Source organism: Stegodyphus dumicola, chromosome 10 (assembly GCF_044657685.1).
Source record: "Stegodyphus dumicola isolate Sdum_Otavi_A_Nest chromosome 10, ASM4465768v1".
Lineage (NCBI taxonomy): Eukaryota > Metazoa > Arthropoda > Arachnida > Araneae > Eresidae > Stegodyphus > Stegodyphus dumicola.
In genome coordinates this window covers 72,443,712-72,467,343 of record NC_140777.1, presented here as the reverse complement: position 1 = coordinate 72,467,343, position 23,632 = coordinate 72,443,712, and the positions used below count along the sequence as shown (strand labels likewise).

General features: G+C 31.1%; 2 protein-coding genes across 2 annotated transcripts in view; one reads left to right on the top strand and one right to left on the bottom strand.

The window, feature by feature from the left end:
- The window catches only part of Bka (FCF1 rRNA-processing protein Bka), a 40,800-nt gene extending 19,980 nt beyond the window's left edge, over positions 1–20,820 (bottom strand). The window contains exons 1-3 of the mRNA XM_085825127.1: positions 20,557–20,820; positions 16,389–16,444; positions 13,327–13,392 (exon numbers count right to left, since the gene is read on the bottom strand). Coding sequence (XP_085681253.1) covers positions 13,327–13,392; positions 16,389–16,444; positions 20,557–20,820 — 386 coding nt within the window. The remainder of the gene's footprint in view (positions 1–13,326; positions 13,393–16,388; positions 16,445–20,556) is intronic.
- Positions 20,821–21,444: 624 nt separating this feature from the next.
- NELF-B (negative elongation factor B) overlaps positions 21,445–23,632 on the top strand; it is a 45,149-nt gene continuing 42,961 nt past the window's right edge. Inside the window, exon 1 of the mRNA XM_085825077.1 lies at positions 21,445–21,675. The gene's annotated coding sequence lies outside the window, so the exon portion shown is untranslated. The remainder of the gene's footprint in view (positions 21,676–23,632) is intronic.

Here is a 23,632-nt window from a genome sequence, read left to right as displayed (position 1 = left end):
TAGCAGCAGCATTAGCTGAAGTCTGTAATAATCCCCAAGCATAATGTCAACATAAAAGGTTATCAAGCTCTTTGGTATTCAATTACTAATATTAAAATATAATAATAATAAATGTTCAGACATTGCTGGATGAGTCATTTCTCAAGCTGCTGTGTTGATATAGTTATGTGGTTGTGAAAGCAAGAAATAATAAAATAATAAATAATGATTTGTCAGAGATATAAACTATTCAGTAGGTGTAAAATCAACAGTGTTTTGATGTAGAATATTCTGGTTTGAGATGTAAGCTAAGTAGAAAAGGCTACAGAGTCAAATTATTGCTCATAGAGATTTATGCTAATAAATAATTACTTCTTCAAACTTTCTTGCTTTTTATTTTGTGCTGAAGCAAAATTAAAAAACAATCACGACTCTCCACACATTTTATTATGATAAAATTTCAAATGCACAATCTTTGATATTTTTTATATCTGATTTTTCATAATATGTCTTTTTATTTAAAAATACAAATATAGAATGTTGAATGATCTAAAATTCACTTAGTTCAAAAAAGTTTTTCTAATACTTGCACAATAGCTGCAAAGTAAGATATTAATAATTTATTTACTAAAGAAATATTGATTATACTGTCTCCTAATATAAATTTAGTAGAAGTATGAAAAAAGAGGAAACCCATAGGTAGAATTTCAAAAATTCCAAAAATTGTGTTGTAAAGTAACTTGGATGTAAATTATGAAAAAGACATTTTACAGGGACTTGAATTTAAATTATGAATAACAAAATTTCAATCTTTAAAAAAGAAATTTATAATTAAAAACATGTAATTATTGCTATTAATCGGAAATTAGTTGATTTTTGAAGGGGAACAAACCAAATCCCATTCAATTAACAATAATTAATAAATGCGAAGGTGTTTCGCCTTTTACTCAAGTAAGAATGATGATGCCAAACTGGCAAATTCAGTTAGGTCAAAATTGTAGTTCCGTGAAGTGATGGGATTTATAACCAAAGAACTCATTCTGAATGAAGCATTTTCGCTAATACAAGATTCTTTATAAATTTTGAGTGAACAGCAATTTACGTAGTAAACTTTACAAGATACTTGAGTAAATGTCCCCTGACACCTTCGCTTTTATACATGTTAATTCAAGACTATGTTTATAAAAATAAACAGTAGTAATATTGATTGGAATTATGAGATAGAACTCAAAGTAATTGAAATAACCATGAGAAAATTAAGAAACGCAACAATGCTATCTTTGCGAAAGCAAATCAAATAAGAATTGAAATATATATAATAAGAAAGTAAAATGAGAAATGTACATGAAGATATAAAAAGCCAGAAATGCATTAATTAACTTACGTTCTTTCTAATGGGATCTAGTCAATTAAGAAACACAACAATGCTATCTTTGCAAAAGCAAATCAAATAAAAATTGAAATATATATAATAAGAAAGTAAAATGAGAAATGTACATGAAGATATAAAAAGTCAGAAATGCATTAATTAACTTACGTTCTTCCTAATGGGATCTAGTGCCGGTAAAGTGTTTTTTTCTGCGTCTTTATCCGAAGGGGTGTGTGTCCAAAATTCCGAAATCGGCAGCGGGGATACTTTGAATTATTACAGGACGTGGGAGGGGCTAGGAATGTTTGAGTGATGTTTGTTGCAGAGTTCTTATGTGAGTGAAAACGTCCGTTAAAATTTTGAATATACTAACTAGTGAATAGAAATTAATTTACATCCAAGTTACTTTAAAACACAATTTTTGGACTTAAACTTCCTACATATGGGTTCCCTCTTTTTTGATACTTCTACTAAATTTATATTAGGAGATAATATATAATCAATATTTTTTTAGTAAATATAAATATACTATATACATACAAAAAAGGGATTATTGTGATCTAGAGGAGAGGATTTTATATCATCCTGGATATTAGATGTCCACATTTCAGACTTCGTAATGCATATAAGAAAAAGGACATTGACATAAAATTATTGCCTTCAAATTTATACAATTATAATAATTTAAAACAAGAATTAAAATATAATTTAATCTTAAAACTTTCTGTTTATAAGTCTGTTCAAATACTATAATTTTAGCTCAAAGAAGTGTTAACCCAGAAACAGCATTTTGTGTTGAATCACTTAAATGTGAAGTATCACTTTTCAAACTGTTGCCACCAAATATTATCTCTCTGTATTATATTTAAAGAAACTAAATAATGAAGAATCTGCATGAATGTAAGTGTGTTTCTCACACTGTGAAAAAACTATGCTACCTAGACTCATCAAATTTTGAATAACATAGTCCTACACCCAAACATGGGCATTTGGAAGGCCCGAATCTGGAATTTGTCTTATTGCCTATTTCATATTTTGATATTTATTATCTTCTCTTACTGAACTTAAAAATTTCAAAGCAAGCAGTGGCAACACTGTAGGTAATAAAACATTATCTGCAGCATGCAAGACTATTGGAAATTCTAAAGATATTCTGTTTTTAGATATTTTTAGCCCAAAGTGGCATTGGCCCAAATGCTTGCAAAACATTTATGTGTCTGTAAATGGGGGGGGGGAAATGCCTGTTTGGGTGTAATATAAAATCTGAAATCTTTCAGATTTATATTACACCCAAACTTATTATTTATTTTTTCTTTTTTAATTTGATGGCACATTTTAGTTTCTGTTAATAATATGGAAACTCTTAAAAATGCTAGAAAGCAACATTGTAGATTATTTATAGAAATCGTGTAATGATTATGAGAAAGATGAAAATAAATTTGATAATGTAGCAAAAATACAAAAATTCAAATCAATTGAAGAAAAAGCTATTCTTATGATTGATTGTGTGGAAAGGGTGAAATAGAACTCAAAGTAAGTACTTTATAGTACTGAAAATGTTGAAAAACAGGTATTTGTGAGAGAAATTCATGAATGTGAAGAATATATTATTCGTTGGTGGATATTACAACAGTTTAAATAATTATCTTTATCATATGAAGATGCTACAGAAAACTGCAGCTTTTTATGACAAAACACATCATTGTGCTATCCAAAAATGCAATTTTACAATTACCAATGTTTAGGGAATATTCAAAACTGCTTGTGTTTTTGGCACCAAATCCAAAGAATAGTTGAGGAGATTCTAATTTGGAACTGCTTATTTATCTCAGAGCATGAAAAAAGGTAGCAATGCAGAGGAACTAATAAAGAGTTTCCTACCTATTGGCCACTTGCAGGTAGGGTTTTCAGCACCTAGGGACAGCTGATGATTTCATGCCCCCTCCTATTTGCCAAGAATGGAAACCATTTTATTCTAAAATTTTAAAACGTCCATTTTGCGCCACCTGGATGCTATGCCTGAGTATAAATGTCGCCCATAGCTATGCCACTGCAACAAAAGCTATGTGAGAGCATTAACAAAACCATTTTGGGAAAGAGGAAATACTCATTCAAGTTTATGTGACAGAGCTATTATCACTAGTTTTGCAAAAATGAAATATGGCAGGAAAACCCTTAAAAATTATATGGTGAATTAAAAACAAAATCTCGTGTAATAGAAGCTCTAGGAGTCACTCAAAATAAATATGCTGCAGTGCTATTTGCAATGATGGAATCGACTTTAGCAGGTGAAACTTTAAAAGCACGACAGCGCTTGAGAGCAGCTCACAGTAAAACCAGAGATGTCAGTATAGATGCAAATGGGAAATAAGTGGCTTAGATTCTTTACTTGAATTTCTCCATGATGAAGTTGAGAGAAAAGAAAGAATAAATTTTGCTTCCGGAGTTTTAAATAAAATAAGCAATTTTTAATAGAAAATAAATGTGGGATTAATTTTCAGAATAAAAATCCCGACATTAGATCAAAATCTGATAATAATTTCAGTCACGTGTCAACTGCTGCAGAGTTATTTACATCAAAACACAAACACAAAATCGTGTATATTTTGTTTAAAGCTGCATAATTTTTGAAACAGTCTTAAAATGAGAAAATTGCCATTAAAAGAGAAAGAAATTCTTACAAAAAAAATCTTGTTGCCATTTTTCATGTTTAAAATCTGGTCGTCAATATTTGACAATGTAATATAAAGGCCAGGGAAAAGACACAAGGCACGAATAATAAGTGATGCTGCTTTACAGTGTTTGTAAGTGTTAAAAAGTACTGCCAGGTTTATCAAACTGAAAGTAATAAATATGTACCTTTAATTTTTAGATGAAATAACACTTCTAGAGTGTGTAAACATGACACATTCAAATTGCATTTATCAAGTAGTGAAGGAATTTATAATTGTAACTTTAGAGTACTTAGTCTAACAGTGATCTGTGAAATCGTTCTGCCCATCCATGAATTTTGTGCTAAAGAACTATCTGGCAATAACATCTCTGACAGTGATCAAGGCCCTATCAAAATTTAATAGTTGCTGATATTGCAGGAAAACTTATGCCTTGTGGATATATAATGTTACCCCATGGCCTAACTGCCACTGAGACATGACTTAGATGGACTGAGTTGGGGGTGCATGCCAAAATCCTCCACTAATGCCTCTTCATCTTTAATAGTTACTTCAATGTTACCTTTTAATAATTTAGTAAGAGATATGTACTCACCAGATACACTATATAAACTAAAGCTGAGTTCTAAAAAGCTGTGACACAGCTCTTTTTTGAAACTGTCAGTGTCGAAGAAAATAATTATAAGGTACATGTATCTTGGGTTTAAAATCATCTTTCCAATAATTTTGATCTAGCACTGAAGAAAATAAATATTACTGTCCAACATCTGAAGTTGCAAGTATTGTTTAAGGAATATGAAGAAGTGTTTCATGATCAGTTAATGGAAATGATAATAGAACACACTCATAATCAACAGACCCTAGCAGTATACATTATTTACCATATTCTCAGCTATCAAATAAGGGGGAAAAAATCACAACCAGAATAAAACTTGCATTTTACTCCTCTGCCAAACTGAAGCCTCAACGATTGCTTAGAGAATGGAAAGAACCCTATCAAATTGATTCCAAATGTTTTAAATAATTTTTGTACTAAGAAAACAGGTGTCGCTGCATATACAAAAGGCCTACATATAGAAAAGTGTTTTACCTATTGACAGAGATTATCTGCAGTTATTGACATTGCTATGTACTGTCTTAGAGTTTGTTTCTTTTTTTTTTCTTTTTTCTTTTTTTTGGATTATGTAATTCAACATCATCTACAAACAGTTTTAGAAGTGATTCACTCTGATAATTCAGATGTGATACAAAAATTTATTGGAAGTTCTATGAGGACAATTGTATTGCCAGCATCAAATGCAGACTAATCTTTACAATTCATAAAGATATTTTCTGAACTGATGGCAAAGAAAAAATTTATCTTGTCCCTTTGATCTTAAGTATACTGATCCCAGTACTACAGATTCAACCAGTACAAACGTTTTGGGTTTGAACTAGGATACAAAGTCTGACATCTTAGTAAATATTACATTCATAGCAGAACTATAATTTGATAAAATTACCAAGAAAAAAACCTTATCTGTGGCTCACAGAATATTTGATCCTATTGGTGTAACTGTAATTTTAATTTCCAAATTATTATTCTGGAAAATTTGGGATTTATCAAGCAACAAACAAGAAGCACTTATATTCCTTTAAGATAATACCCATAAAGAAACACCATGCTCAAATAAAAATCCAATGAAAGTTATATACTTCCCCAAGTCTAAGTGATTCTGCTATTTTCGGTCATGCAGAGAAGAGAAGGCACCCCCAAAAAATATCGTTGAAGAATCCCACTTCTCACAATTCTATGATTTATTTATTTCTGGTTTAAAGAGCTGAATTCCACTGATTTTTGCAAATGGCAGCTTCAGTTATATCACAATACAATGGTGGACAAGAACAATTATCTTCAACAGGTTTGCTGTAATTCTTTGATGTCTCATCCTAAAACTAAGATTGGTGGTACAGACAAAATCATCAAAATCGACAAAAGTTTGTTCAGAAAAACATATCGTAGGTCATGCATTACTTCCATAGCGGGTTTTTTGGGGCTTGTGTCAAAATATGTGAGAATACTTTTTCCAGATTGTTCTTCTAAAACTTTAATGTACGTGATAGAAAATAATATAGCAGAAAGAACAATAATATTCTCAAACGGTGGGAAAAGTTACAAATCATCCAAGCCTAAAAGCTACAGGATATGATCACTTCACAGTGAATTATTTGTTTAATTTTACTGACCTAGTTATGGGTTGTCATACCCAATCTATCAAATGGTTCTTAGGCAGTGCTAAATGGCAGAACAAATGCCAAAGGGGCACTGCCTATCAATATTTTTGTCTCCTACTTACTACAATTCATGTAGCACTGCCTGCATCTGAAGGCTAAAATGCTTTCTGCTATACTAGAATATATTTGTTAATTTAGGCCTCTCGTTAAGAGTTCTTGTTTATTTCAGCTTATGTTTTTCATTAATTAAGAATACAAAAAATTATTTATACTAATAAATGCTATTAGTAATAACAAATTGTTATCTATAAACTACTCATATAAAGAGAAATTGTTTACAATTAAAAAATCAGCCTAAATGTGCGGCAGGTGCAGAATGGAAAAAGTACCATTAGTTTAAATTATAATAATTTATTTTCACCATAATTATTTAGATGCAGTTTAAGTTGAATTTAACAAGTTGATTGCCCAACATGAGATAACTCGCATTAGCGCTCTTCTTCAATACAAGTTGCTTCTTCAATACTTTCCAATACAAGTTATCTTGCAGTTTCTTCACTTTCCACTTTTGCGTCGCTACGAGTTATTTACTCGCTTAGCACTTGTTTTAGCTATCCTGAGGCTACAAGTCGAAGCATGTCTATACGAATCAACTCACAGTGGGCTTCTGCGAAGAGCTTTGTCTAAGAGAAGCCGACTACGAGATAATTCGTAAAATCCTTTTTCTACAAAAAAAAAAAAAAAAAAAAAATCCTGTAAACTTTTTAAAGATTGTTACGAATCATAATTAGTATTTTTAATAATATAATATGATTAAATCAATTTGGCTTCTCGGACCGGAATCCAAAAAATGCCATGGCAGGCAACGTGCTAAATACAACTACCTGAAGATATTAGTAAATATTTTGTTGGATGTGCAGGATACGTGGCTTGGCCAAATGAAGGGTTAATATTGTCCTGACATTCAGCAATTTTTTTTCTTTCCTGCAGATTTTCAATCACACTCTGCATGAGATTTTAGTACCTTGATTCTTCCAATATGCTATGTTAATGACTTTAGAATTCGGTAAAAGTATATTTACCTTTGGTGAAAATTGGCGATACAGGAATACCGAGTTTGTGCAAATTTATGACTTGTTATTTTGGCCTGTGTAGCGGAGATTGGATACCGAAGTTGTGCAATTTTTTTTACTTGTGTTTTAGCAAAATTCGCCATGACACAAAGCCAAAATAACAAGACAAAGTATTGCACAAACTCGGTATCCATGCACACATCGATCTATTTTCACTTAAAAAAAATACCAGAATTGCACAAACTTGGCATTGTGCACTCCCTTAACTTTATCCATGTACACATTGATCTACTTTCACTTTTCACTTAAAAAAAATATCAGAGAATTGCACAAACTAGGCATTGCGCACTCCCTTTGTCCATGTACGCATCAAACTACATTCACTTAAAAAGTTAAAGGAGCAACCAACAAAAAAATATATAATCTCAATAAACTACATTTTAAATCAAACAATGATATAACATAAAAAATTAAATTCATCTTCACACTACACAAAGAAAATATCCACTCACCTTATTTACGAATAAACACGTCTTCAGTCAAAAATTCTTTAACAGTACCCAAAAACTTCCTAAAATTATCTGAACTAGAATCTGTATACTGGAATCGCCACATAAATTCACAAAATATGAGTTAAAAAATATCCTCAGTAGCACTGTATCGTCCAACAATACGCATTTCCTTCCTACAAACAGGACACTTAATAATGCCTACTACGTAAACCTTCATTTACACACCAGTCAAGTAATGCTCTTTTCCCCTTTCTTTCCAAATCATACAGGAACTTCAAATTAATCTTACCACATTCAGACATTTTACTGTCTAAACAAGAAAACAAGCAATGTATTTCCTAACCAACACACACGACAAGCCCTTACAAATTCACTGCAATCGTGCAACCAATTATGTCATAATAGAGTTTCCATAACATTCAACTAGTCAGGCTACCATAAATAAACCACCACTTGTCAATAAAATGAAACAACAACTTCGCAATAATTACAATGGGTACACTTCTCTATGCTAATCTAAGTTGTTGCATCAGGTTCTTTTATTTACAATAAAATTAATGTAAAATTCCTTACCTGCTGCATCTTCAGTGTTATCGACGCCAGGCTTCTAATAATCACGTTTTCAAGTAAGAGTTTCTATTAGAATCAACAGGCCATCTTGTCTTTTTCTTATTTATTCAAATAAGACACTTACATACACTATTTACAAAGTAGAATTATTTTAAGACAGTGCATTTTAATTATTTTTCTCTGAAGTTCCGTCTTTACGCTCCTCAGAGCGGTTCCAATCTAGCCTCGTTCTTGGAACTCAGTTACAGCAAAAGTAAAGGAAGAGATGCCCGCCATCTAGTGGCAAGAATGTGACATAAGTGTTAGTCTGAAATTTTAGTATTTAATGGTCAAGATATTTGTATTACAAACTGTAACAAAAAAAAAAAAAAAAAAAAAAAAAAAAATCTTGCAGGTACCAAAATTTGGATTTCAGATAAAAAATACATATAAGTTTTAATTTCTTTCTTTTCAAAGATTAGAATTATTGTTTATGGATATTTTAAAAATTACTTAGCGAGAAAAATTTTTAATTTTGTTAAAAAAAATTTGGTAAAAGTATATTTACGGCAAAAATTGGTGATTTGTGGAGGGTACATGGATACTGAGTTTATACAATTCTTTGACTTTATCCATGTACACGTCGACCTATTTTCACTTAAAAAAAATCAGATAATTGTATAAACTTGATATTGCGCACTCCCTCAACTATGTCCATGTACACATTGATATATTTTCACTTTAAAAGTCAAAGGAGTACACAATTCTAGGTAAAAGTATATTTAATGAACATTCAACTACTCAGGTTTCCATAAATGAAACACAACTTGGCGATAAATGAAATAACAACTTTGAGATAATATAAGGGGTATACTTGAGTCTACTCTAACCCAGAATTCTTTCTAGCGTGTTTTAGCTTATTTTTGTTAATAACTAATAGATAAGAAAAAGTTGATAAAAATACAGTTTAAAATATTCAAATGTAGTACTAAACAGCAGATGTCAAACAATACAGCAGCACTGAAACATTAAATAGGTGAGTTTCTTAAAAAACAATAATAATAATAAAATGTCAGGCCCGTTTGTTTTTCATTAACTAAGAACAAATTTTGCAGGGGAAAACGAGTTTTTAAAAATTTCAAGAGTTTGCATCATGTGTATACAGTCAAAAGTTTTTAATCTGGACTCGTCGGGACTTCGGCGATTCCAGATTATAGATCATCAATTTAAATCTGGTAAGATGGCATGCAGAAATTATAAAATTAAAACTATGAAACCGTAATTTATGAAAGAAAGAGCAAGTATGATCTAATGGGTATCAAAATTTACAAAAAAAAAGCTTAATATTTATTCGTTTATTAAACATTTCTTTTAACATGCGCATGCATAAAGCATACATTACGCATAGTCGAAATTAGAAAATTGCAACCAGAAAACTATTTGATGTGTATTCGTGACATTTATAATGAGGAGGAATTTGATTTAAATCATATCAAAGACGGAGTACATCGAGATGAAATACTACATTTAGTAAGGAATTATAAGCCGAATAAAATAAAAACATCTGCCCTGAAGATAACAATAGTGCTGACAGATCAATTTCCAGTTCATTGCGCGCCGCAATGTCCCCCCCTTTCCCGCAGAGCAGCGTGAAATTGATAACAGATTTTGGAATGGTTAGAGAAACAAAGGATATGCCTTTATCCATTTTTTGCAGCAATTCCACTTTTTGTTTGATGGACATCAAAACATGCTTTTCCTTTGTAGATCCTTTGGCAGCTCCACAATTGGAAATTCTTTTTGACATAATCAAAAGTTCAAGCTTACTTTTATAAAACTGCTCTAACAGTCTGCAAAAAATAATAAGTCGGATCCAATTAGAAGATTAAGGAACAACGCAATCTGCAACATTAACTGAAATAGATAATTAGATAATTTTAGCTTAGCTTATATCATGCGTTATACATTAAACGTGCATGCGTAAACATATTATGAGCATGTGTAAATGCATATGCGCATGCATAAAAATATTATGCACACGCGTTTACGCATGCGCAGAAAGTTATTAGCTTTGTGGTCTGGATTATAGATCATTCCAAATTATGGATGTCTGGATTAAAGACTTTTGACTGTCCTTATTTATATGTTATTCTGAATGAAAGATAATGATATATTTGTGGTTCAAAATCATATATCAAACTGAATTATTATTCAGCATAAAAGTCTTTTGCTTACTTTCAAATGTAAATATTTTAGAAGCATAGTGAAAAAAATCTTTATCTGTGCTGTGTCACCATTTCTTATCCAAAATTGGATACTCTTCTGTTATCAGGACCAGATTTAGAAATGCATGTATGTACATATGGATGTGTTTATGCTTGCATGTATATATGTTCCTATCTATCGTATGTGTGTGTATATATTTGCGTACTCACGTGCATACATACAGTTCTGAATCTAGTCCTGATAACAGAAGAGTACCGAAAATTGTTCTCCTACATAACTCTGACAATTAATTCATTATAATTTGAACATAATTAAAATGCCTGTTTTTGTAGTTCACAAGACCTAATTTCTTTCCATTGTAAATAGCAGTAAAACAAAAACACATACTGTAAAGTCCCTTTTATTCAGTGCCTCTTTTTATTTACAATTTCCTTAAAATTAAAACAATGATTCTTGCACTGCATTGCTTTTTTACATTTGCAGAAGTAGCTCGAAATTTATCCTCTTTCCTTCTCTTCTTCCCCCCCCCACAATGATACAAACTAATCCACTTTTCAAGTGTTAACCAAAATGGAGGCTTTAACAGTTTCATTTGTAAGTTTATTACACAATCATTCTCTCCAGCTGCTGATCACTTGTTAACCACTACATCAGCAAAGCCATCTTTGGAATTTTACCTTCATCATTCCCTTTACACTCTTCTGCTAACTCTTCAAGAATCACTGCATCAAGCCTATCAGCATTATAAAATTCTATAGCTACCATTCCACCTTACATACTTCCAGTGCAAGATTTATGTATAAGCTACATAATCTATTGCTTAGGACTCCCCCCCCCAAAAAAAATTAAAATATAATATAAACATAGTATAACAGACTTATAAACGGCCCCATAATCTCAAACAGCTTAGGACCCTTATTAAGTCTAAATCTGGCTCTGCATACTTCCAAGCTTATTTCTTTCAGTTTTGAATTCTTGAATATCTGAATGATGTATATGGTTATCACTTCTTCATCTGCAGAATCTTCCCACTATATGGCAGCAGTTTTCTTCCTTAGCCATAAACTAGTACAGTCAAAAGTCGTTAATTCGGACACCCATAATCCGGAATGATCTATAATCCGGACCTCAAAGCTACAAATTTTCTGCGCATGCGTCGAGTTGACCTTTACGGCTGCGAATATGCGTGTGCGCAAAATACGTTTATGCATGCACGTTTAATGTATAAGCTAAGCTAAAATTATCTAATTCAGTTAATGTTGCAGATTGCGTTGTTCCTTAATTTTCGAATTGGAACCGGCTTATTTTTATTTTTTGCAGACTGTTTTATAAAAAGCTCAAGTTTACTTTTACAATTTTATACAAGTAAGCTTGAACTTTCGATTATGTCAAAAAGAATTTCCGATATAGATTTACTAATATGTAGAAGATCTACAAAGCAAAAGTATGTTTCGAAGTTCATTAAAGAAAAAGTGGAATTTCTGCAAAAAATGGATAAATTCATATCCTTTGTTTCTCTAACCATTCCGAAATCTGTTTATCAATTTCACGCTGCTCTGCGGTGACGCCGCGGCACGACATGAATTGGAAATTGATCTGTCAGCACTATCCTTATCTCAGGGGCATAGCTAGAGGGGGGCATCTGTCCCCGGGCGCAGAATCCAAGGGGCGCCAAACTGATGCTATGACATTTTAGAATTAAATGTTTTCCATACTTGGCAGCAGTAGGGGGTGCGAAATCTTCAGTTATCCCTGGGTGCTGAAAACCCTACCTATGACTCTGCCTTATCTTCAGGGCAGATGTTTTCATTTTATTTGGCTTTTAATTCCTTACTAAATGTATTATTTCATCTCAATGTATTCTGTCTTTGATATGATTTAAATCAAATTCCTCATCATTATAATTTGCTTCCGATAGTGAAGAAAGTGACACAGAGGTAATTGAAAACGAAAAATTTTTGATTGACCAACTAGTTGGTATTCTCGACACAGCAATTATAGGACTTCAACAGCGGAACTTTGTAACTGAACAAGAAATTATGTCTGTTTATAGAATTAAAGAGAAAGTATTATCACATATAACGAAGCAACTTAAACAACTTACATTGAAAGAAATGTTTAATAAAGTAAACAAATCAATATTAAGCTTTTTTTTTTTGTAAATTTTGATACCCTTTAGATCATAATTGTTCTATATTTCATAAATTATGGTTTCATATTTTTAATTTTATAATTTCTGCATGCCATCTTACCAGATTTAAACTGATGGTCTATAATCTGGAAAAATCGATAATCCGGAATCGCCGAAGTCCTGACGAGTCCGGATTAACGACTTTTGACTGTATTAAATTCCATTAAATTATAATTAAATCCAAGTATAGTGTGATGAGGTCTCCTACATAAAAAATTATCACACAGTTCACCTAAAAACATTTAATTTTTAATCTTTTCTTCAAATATCAGTCTAAAAACACTTCTTGGGTATATCAGGAAGGTACAACTGCATAGATAATTAGCAGCTCAGTATACATGAACTTTTATTACGTCTCAAAAGATTAATGAGTTATTAAAAACATGTTAACAACTTCCTCCCTTTTTCAAGCAATAACAATAAAAGTATTAAATAAGAATTTACTTCCAAAGTAGTTAGAAGAGGTTAAGACATGCTTAATAACGTTTACGACTTAATACTTCATAGGAATAAAAAAAATCAAATATCCAAAATAACTTACACTTCCTTTATTTTAGGCTCATTGTTAGCTTTTTTCTTCTTTTTTATTACTCTGTCTTTTGCTTTTCTGAAAAAAAGGGGGAGATAGGGGAAGACAAAACTTTATTAATTTGATCCATGATAATTAGTACAAAGCTATATGTTAATTTGATATATGTTTAAACTTAAGACAATTCAACTTGTTAATGTACATCTTTAAAAGTTTCTAACCAATTAATTCAAAACAAAATAGCATAAAAAACTTCTAAAATTTAAATTACTTTTATGATAACTGCTTTTAAGCATTGTTTGATAAGCAAATTGTTTTTATGCACTTTCTATAAAGTGTACCTAAGTGATGAAGATGTAATAATAAAATTTTACATTTCAGTTTTATTATAACAATTTGCAAGATTAATTCGTTCTGTGAATACTGTTTTTATGTCATCAAAAATACTTTCCAAAAAACTAAGCCAATTTCTTTAACCAAAGTTACAGATGGATGTCAGAAGATTTATTAATCCATATCCAACATTTCAGTTTATTCAGTTCAACAATTTTCTCCTACAAATAAATGGTTGCATCTATATCCTACTTTAATAGCAAATTAATTCTATTTCAAAGGCCAAACAAAGAGTTTTACTTCATTCAGTGAGCATACGAGGATGATAGGCATAAATGCAGAAAGTAATAGAATGAATGTTACAGAGTTTTATAATTGTGTTAAACATATCATTCACAAATATAATTGCATTAAAGATAGATTCAGTTGATCAGATGTGTGACAAATATCTTATGGTTAAGAACAAGGAGAAAATCCCTTTAACCCTTTCTGCCACAGTGTGCCCAGTCTGAGCACACTGTGGCAGAAAATATTCTCTCTGCACTGAACCTTCTTTATTAAGACTAGATGGCAGTACAACACAAACCAGTCCAATTTTAGTTTAATTTTTAAAGAAATTTCCCAGATTTTTTTTAGGATATAAAAGGAATTGTTTGAAAAGAAATTTCTATGTTATTTTCTTGGATGTGTGCTGATCTCTTTATTCTACATTAATTTAAAATTTTTACCTTGAAAACTTGCCTAAAATTGAATGGCGAACATCTGGTTTATTCAGAGTGGAATCACTGAAACACAATGAACCAGATCAACAACTGTATCTTTGTTTCACTGCAGTATTTACTACTTCCTTAAATAAAATTTAAGAAACAGGTTCCCTTTATCAAGGATTCTAGACAAACTTTTCTCTAAGATAACAAGGGTGCACATACATGTTTCAAAATTATTCTTATTTCAGTATTATGTAGCTATGAAAATGTTTGTATTTTTCCTTCCTTTTAGAACTCTTTTTTAAAAAATAATAAATATCACCAATGTGTTCATTCATACTTATTGGTAAAGGAGCTGCCCTTTCTTCAGCTGGTAAATTTAAGATGTGACTGGTGCAGCTGATAGTTCAGAAATGTGAATTTCTTTTTATTAACATATCTGCAACATCAAGTCTTTAAGCTTGCCATTATTGGTGCATTGTCTACACCAAATGATAAGGAATTATTCAGAGAAACTGCATTTTCTTATAAAGTTTTAATAATTAGCTGTGCTATATTAAAATCTCCTTCTAAAGTGGGAACAGAAAGTAAACTACACTTAATTTCTGAAGATTTTGGTTTAAAGAAAGAAACAACTTTATACAATTTTGCCTCAGTATTATTGCTTCCATCTATACAGAGGCAGAATTGAGCTGTTTTAATACAATCTATAACTGAACATTTATTTTTCATGCCCCTATTTCTTTAAAAATTGCAGCCATTTTTGTTTTCCCCCCTTTCTCAGCAATTGTGCCATCGGAAAACATTCTTCTGAATAAAGCTGCAGAATGGTCCGATACATTAGGTGACAAATTGTGCTTCAATAAAAACAGAGAACAGGCATTCTCCATTAATAACTTTTTGGTCCTTAGCTCCCACAAAACAATTTTATTTTTCATTATTTTCAATACAATTCACTTACAAACTTATTATATTTTCTTGACGAAATAATAGAGAAGGAAAGTCATCTGTGTTGCAATCTTTGAAAAGGACATGAGTATTTTACCTTTTATCCAGATTGAACTAAGATAAAAGAAAGCCAGCTTCTTAAAACTCTCAAAAGCACACGAAACTCACAATGCTCAGCAAGGAGATGAAAGAAATATGACTTTATCAATTCCTTTTGATAATAACCTTGATCTTACTGCTTTGTGCTTCTTGACTGAGGTATACAAGATGACCCGCAGTGGCACTTGATCCTCACTGAAGAACTGGAACACAATAACACATGAGTTCTCATACACAAAACAGAAGTGTACCATAATGTCTTCTTGATGAAATAACTTTAGTTTTCTTTTATATGTAATTTTGAGAAAAAACAAGCACTTTCAGATGCCCAAAATCACCTTTTTTTAATGCAAATAATGAAGTATTAGGCCAAGCTGCATAAAATCAAAAGGCATAAAAACATACATATTGGAAATCGGATTGGTAGAAGTACGGTCAGAAATCAGAGGGTCTTTCACCTAAATTGGGAGAGTTGGTAACTCTGTACTGCCATTCAGCAAAGCTATTTGCTGCAAACAGAAATACATAATTAACTTCAATAACACATTTTCCAAACTGAAACTCACACATAATGATTCATGTGCTTTGGCATCTGTAAATATGCTAAACATAAAAGTCTATGTTCAACTTAATGAATCATTTTCTTACATAGGTCATAAACCTCATGCCATAATATAACGAATCTACTTAAATTTGAATAATATGTTTATTTGCATAATATCATTTCAGAATTATACTTTCAATATATATTCACAGAGACTTGCACAATTCAAGCAATAAGATTCTTATTTGTGGACCTATCATGTCCCTTTTGCTCATTCACATAATAACATGTTCACATGTGTTTTTAATACATTTTGTTCCCCATTATCTGAATGCCTACACCTATAAACAATCGAATATTGCATCCTGTGCAACAGACACTTAGAACTGCAAATGCAACAGATATTTTTAAAGTTAAAAAAGACAACAAAGAATTTTACTTACATTCGATTATCAGTTAAACTGATGGTTTTCTTAACAGCAGCAAATTTTGGTTTAGCCTAGGAGAGAGGGAAAAAAAAAATTCTATTAAAACTAATTACTACTTTGCAAATATTGTTTCCATGTAACCATAAACATAGCTGGTTGCTCAAGTTCAGTATTCCGTATACATTTACCACTGATTTTTCAATGACATGGAAAAATTTGAGCAATACGTTTAAAAACAAGTTTCCTGGCTTAAATAAATTAATTTCAAGGTTTAAATGTAAACCCATGGTCATTTCATAATCTAACATACAGTACAAAATCCGTAATCTGGAGGTCCATTATCCGGACCTCAAAGCCACAAACTTACGCATGCACTTGTAATGCGTGCGTCTGCTACACACATATGTGTAGAAGTATCCATACTTCTGATAGAGAGTGACAGAGAAATTATTGAAAACGAAAAATTCGATTGACAAGTTAGTGGGTATTCTCGACATAACAATTACAGGACTTAAACAGTGGAACTTTGCAACTGAACAAGAAATTATGTCTGTTTATAGAATTAAAGAGAAAGTATTAGCACAAAAAACGAAGCAACTGAAACAACTTACATTGAAAGAAATGTTTAATAAGGTAAACAAATAAATATTAAGGTGTTTTTTTTTTTGTAAATTTTGATAACCTTTAAATCATAATTGCTCTTTATTCCATAAATTACAGTTTCATATTTTTAATTGTATAATTTCTGCATGCCATCTTACCAGATTTAAATTGATGATCTATAATCTGGAAAAACACCTAATCCAGAATCGCCAAAGTCCCGACGAGTCTGGATTACGGACTTAGTACTGTATATAACTTAACTACAACAAATAATTTATATATTAAAATAAAAAGAAAAATTCCATAATCTAAATTATACAGGGTTATTCAAAACCCTTAGGCCAAATTTAAACCCCTTGACTACTAATGGAACATATATGTCCCACTAAAAGTTTAAAAATTACTGCTGGGTTAAAAAGTACTTAGAGAATCTCCTGAATGTTGGGGATCGCCATTGCCCAATTTGTTATGTATTAGGTGAAATTAGGTGATCTGAATATTAGGTGTGCTTACTTATAGTAAGTCGATCACTATGTGTGAGACATATGTATTCCATCATTAACTAGTTAATGGTAAACTAACTATGGCTAGGACATATGTGTCTCAGCCTTTGGCTTGAAAACCGTTTGTCAAAAAAATTCCAAATGCTAAATTTACCCTATTTTTGACATACAGTTTAAAGTCCGAAATCTGTACTCATCAATTCCGGATATTAAATCATCAGTTGAAATCTAATAAGATGGAATGCAGAAATTATAAAATTAAAAATATGAAATTATGATTTATGAAGTAATGAAGTATTTATAATCTAAAGGGTACCAAAATTTACAAAAAAAAAAAGCTTATCATTTATTCGCATTAAACATTTCTTTCAATGTAAGTTGTTTAAGTTGCTTCGTATTTTGTGATAATACTTTCTCTTTAATTCTGTAGACAGAAATAATCTTTTGTTTAGTTACATTGTTGAAGTCCTATAACTGCTGTTTCGAGAATTCCGACTAACTTCTCAAACGAAATTTTCTCATTTTCAGTAACTTCTCTGTCACTTTCTTCCCTATCGGTAGTGGTATTTTCTGGATCTAGAACCTTACTACAGATTTTGCTATTCATTAATTGATTGATAATTGAGAAACATTGTCATCAGAATGAAAACCTTCTTTTATACAACTTTCATTTATTACTACTTCTCCATATTTCTTTACAAAATCTGTTATTTGGAAAATTTCAATTTTGTTTTGCAATATCCGACAGCCTTTAAAATTAGCGGCTATCATCATCAAATTTAGTTATCCTTCACTATACATATTTGGCTATGCATCATGAGCTTGGCAACTAATGACAAGTTGTTCCATTAAATTTTATTTTGCTTCTATCGTGCACGGAGACAATTAAGTTTGTATTGCTTTGCCTCATAACGACTTTTCTGCAACATCTTGGAAGGAATGCAGATAATTAGGAATTGTTTTAAATACAGGTAATGACACATCACAGAGTGCTACAGAATGTCAGGCTGATAAGCAACTACTAAAGCCGATGTTTCGAAATAAACCCCAATCACATTTGTTTTGATACCATATGAAAGATGAAATGGGTTTCAGCTTTCAGAAAATTTTAATGTTTCTGTTTTGATGCTGCATAGCAGTCAGAGCTTTTGTTTATTCTATAAGGACCAATGTTTTCAACTCTACATAAAAATTCAATACCCATCTATGTTTATTTTTAACTTCAATTAAAAAACCAGTAGCATAACTAGGCTGGAGAGTGCCATGCCACCTTGCACACGATAACATTTTTGCTAGGTTTTCATCCGCAGAGAACCCGTTGGCGCCGTTGCATTTTTACTCGCCAAGCTCGCGGTTCATGACAATGAGCCGAGCCGTAAACATGATTTTTAGTGCATGTAAATTCAACTTAGCAGACAAAACAATATATTAAGCATATGGTAGTAAAAATTTACAGATAATAAGCATGTAGATGTAAAACTAACCGGTTTAACGTGATATACGATCAAGTTAGCACAGAAAAGAATATATTAAGCATAAGACAATATATAAACATTTATAACGGAAATAAAAATTCATTTAAAAAATATAAATTAGTATTAATGTACTGAAATTACCTGGTTAAATGAAAAAAATTTGTCTTAAATTCCAGTTACCATAGAAAACAATATACAGTCAAAAGTTGTTAATCCGGACTCGTAGGGACTTCGGCGATTCCGGATTATAGATCATCAGTTTAAATCTGGTAAGATGGCATGCAGAAATTACAAAATTAAAAATATGAAACCGTAATTTATGAAATAAAGAACAATTATGATCTAAAGGGCATCAAAATTTACAAAAAGAAAAAGGCTTAATATTTTTTTGTTTACTTTATTAAACATTTCTTTCAATGTAAGTTGCTTCGTTTCATGTGATAATACTTTCTCTTTAATTCTATTAAACAGACATAATTTCTTGTTTAGTTACAAAGTTCTGCTGTTCAAGTCCTATAATTGCTGTGTCGAGAATACCGACTAATTTGTCAATCGAAATGTTTTCGTTTTCAATAACCTCTAGGTCACTTTCTTCACTGTCGGAAGCGAATTATAATGACGAAGAACTTGATTTAAATCATATCAAAGACGGAGTACATCGAGATGAAATACTACACTTAGTAAGGAATTATAAGCCAAATAAAATATAAAACATCTGCCCTGAAGATAAGGATAGTGCTGACAGATCAACTTCCAATCCGCGGCGTGAAATTGATAAACAGATTTCGGATTTCAAAACATACTTTCGCTTTGTAGATACAAATTACATATTAGTAAATATATATCGGAAATTCTATTTGACATAATCGAAAGTTCAAGCTTACTTTTATGAAATTGCTCTAACAGTCTGCAAAAAATAATAAGCCGGATCCAATTTGAAGATTAAGGAACAACGCAATCTGCAACATTAACTGAATTTTTAGCTTAGCTTATACCTCCGTTACACATTAAACGCGCATGCGCACAAACAAAAAAATTTCTGCGCATGCGTGAACGCGACGCATGCGCAGAAAGTTTGTAGCTTTGAGGTCCGGATTATGGGTGTCCGAATTAACGACTTTTGACTGTATTCCTTACACCAGCAGTGGTTTGCTAATTTTGATGACCATGGTGATGCATCAAACTATTCTGTCATCTTAGATAATCAATATTTTTTTATTTCAATTTAATCAGCTATTTATGTCACACCTGCCATCCTCTGAAAGGCTGTTGTTAGAAAAGCATTAACAATATAGTAAATTTTACGCCACAAGAATTGGAGCCGAGAACCGGCATCTATCAACGAAAACTTCTTTAATTATACGAAAATATTTCTATCTATTCGTTGTTAAAAAATTCAGAAAAAATAACGTGGAAAATTTGAAAAAAATAATAATAAATATGAGAAGAATATAAATCTCGAAATGCGAACAACGACAGTGATAATTCAACAAAATGAACGCAAGAGGAATGGTTTCAACATTCAAACAAGCGAATACAATAAATCCGATAGATTACCAGGTTTGAACTATTATCGCCAAAGTTGGCGATGTTTACATTTACCGGGTTCTCTGCGGAAGTGCTTCCTTTTTGCTCTTTCTGCTCTAACTTTCCATGTTCCAGTGCAGATTCTGCATGCTTAATCTTAACAAGAAATAAAACATCAGCTACTATGTACAAATATTGTGAATAGACACATATCGGTTGAAAAATTTGTATTATTTTCTGATTATCCGCACCACCTGTTTCAACAATCGGTAGAATCAACGTGCTTTTTGCCTGTTTTTGAGTGAACACACCGCAATACGTCAACCTCTGCACGTGCATATCACACACGTGTTTGAGTATTTACGGATACATGATTATTTAGAGAAAAATTTGATGACCATAGTTGAAAACGTAATAAAATAAAAAAGTAAATATCGGCCATATAGAATTTCTTCTTTTTTCCGCAAAATTTCTAGTTTTCTTATAAATTAATTCTTTTAATTATTATTTTAAAATATACATGTACCAAGAAACTTTTTTTGATAATTTAAAAGTCGCCAATGTACTGAAGACTTTTTGTGGGGGTTCCGATAATTAGAAAGCACCAGATTTACTTTTCAAACAGAACATAAATTTATACAAAAAATTAATCAAAAAATTTCATAAATAAATAATTTGATTACCATCACGGCGTGGAAAGCAACCAACCAAAACAATACTCATTTCACTTCAAAAATTCCACTTACAAAGATTACCCCATTTTTCCCTCTCACATAATATTCTTATCCCGATTCTAAATTTTCATGTACCTTGAAAGAGACGTGTTCAACCCTAAATACATTGATTTGAAAATATTTAATTACCTTTTGCAAAAGAAATTTCAAAAATTTATTATTTGGTATTATTTGAGGACTATATTTAAAATTTGTTTGAATTAGGGAAATATTGTACCTCGAGCAAGGGAATAATTAATTGAGATAATCCTGCTATTTTGTGTACACCGTTTTATTGTAAAAGCGCGAAGAATTGTAAACGGGACTTGTATTTTGTCATTACTTCAGATTTATCAAGCATGTTATTTTGATACTCACCATTTTCATTTTTTCGTTCATTATTTTAGATTTAATCAGAATGAAAGATCCATCTTAAAAACTTTATTGCAGGAATTACGTGAAAGTAGAAATTTCGGAATAGGTATGTTTTCGATTTCGACTACGCATTTTTGCTATTCGTAAGCTGTGATAATAATAGTTTGTATTATGTTTTAATTGTCATAAATGTAATAAAGATAGCTGCAACCTTTAGATATAAAATTCCTGTAGATTGGTTTGGTGAAATGTAAACATACTGTTACATTTTGCAATTCACGTTAGTTTTGCTGTCTGTAAAATGTGACAGCAATAATTTACTATGTGATGCTTTAATTTCACCATTGTATGTTAAGTGTTTCTATGCAACATTGTATTCTTATAAATGTGTGGTGAGTGTCAATAAGCTAATATATACTTACAGATATGTGGGTGGTAGAAATAAAGTAATATATATTTATAAAAATATGACTGGTGTAAATAATGTATGTTTATAATTAAAAAGATGGTAATTATGTACCATGAATTAAGTAATAATTTAAAGTTTTAAAATTCTTAGATCACTATCTTGAGTTTATTGTTAATTTTATGATTTTATTGACTAGGTTGGCTCATGTTTCAGATTAATTATGATGAGCTATATATTTATTTTATTAATTGTTATTATGCTTAAAATTGAAAAGAAAACAACTATAGCCCGCATGTGTTAACCTGAAGAAATAAGACATATTTTACATACATTGCATCCGAGTAGATGATAAAAAAAAATTTGTATGAATTAATTTAATATCAGATGTGTAGCTTGCATGAGCTTTTCTGTAAAACTGACTTTGATATGAGCTGTTTTTAAATTTAATGAAGCTACTTCAGACATAGAAATATGTCATTTAGTTTTATATACAGTTGTACTCCCATATTCGTTCATTTGATATGCAGCTTCAGTTGACTGCTGTTCACGATGCAGGAAATATCGTTGAAAGTTTCAAAAGGCAAGTTAAATGCAGGTTTAGATTTAGCTAAAAATTATATTTCTCTAGTAATCATGACAATATGCTCATGCATCCATACTCCTAATGAATGTGACGTATAACAATATGAATATATATACATTTTCTTAAGGAACATATTCCATGATAATATATTAGTTTGCAGCAATAATTCTCATTATATTGTTTGCAATTAAATTTCATTAACTTTTAATTCGCTTTTTACGAATAGAGAATGTTTGTTAAATTTAATATAACTCCTGATATGCAAGATCTGCTCATAGTGCATGTCATCAAGCAATCAAAGACAAAATGCTATGTGAAGATTTTAAAAAAAATCATCAGACAAAAAGAAGCACAAGCAGATTAAAATTTTGGTGTCCAAAAAAAAATATATAGCAGGGATGTTTCTTCATATGACTTGCAAATTGTAAAATTAAAACAGCAAATGTAGTTGTGCTAATTTTTTATTATTATTTTTTCTATAATGTTTTGTTTAAATATTTTAAGTGTCTTTTATTTGTCTTCAACTCTAATCCAAAATTACAATTAATTTGTGTGGTTGAAATTTACGGTAATCCTTGGTGAATCGTCTCTTTTTTGATGCCAAGATCGGCACCAATTTCAAGATGGTGCCGATCCTTTCACCCATTATGCAAAACCAAAACAAGAAGTCAAAGACTTATACAGACTCGGTGTCCATGTACACATCAACCTATTTTAACTTAAACATCAGAGAATTACACAAACTAGGCATTGCGCAACTACCTTGACTTTGTCCATGTACACATAAATCTATTTTCACTTAAACAAAATCAGGAAGTTAAAACTATCATGTTAACCAGAAAAACTTCTCCACTGTCTCAACGTGCAGAGATGAACAAATAACCAAAAATACTCTAACAGAGAGTAACAAATAACCAAAAATAGATATTTCCCAACATAATTTAACAAAAATAAACACACAGAGACAAATAAATAAGTGAAAGGTCAATTTTTTAACATACCCTTTTTTTTTCACATGCATGCGTTCACGCTCAATTTATCACAACACATTTGTCTATATTCGCACAGTTT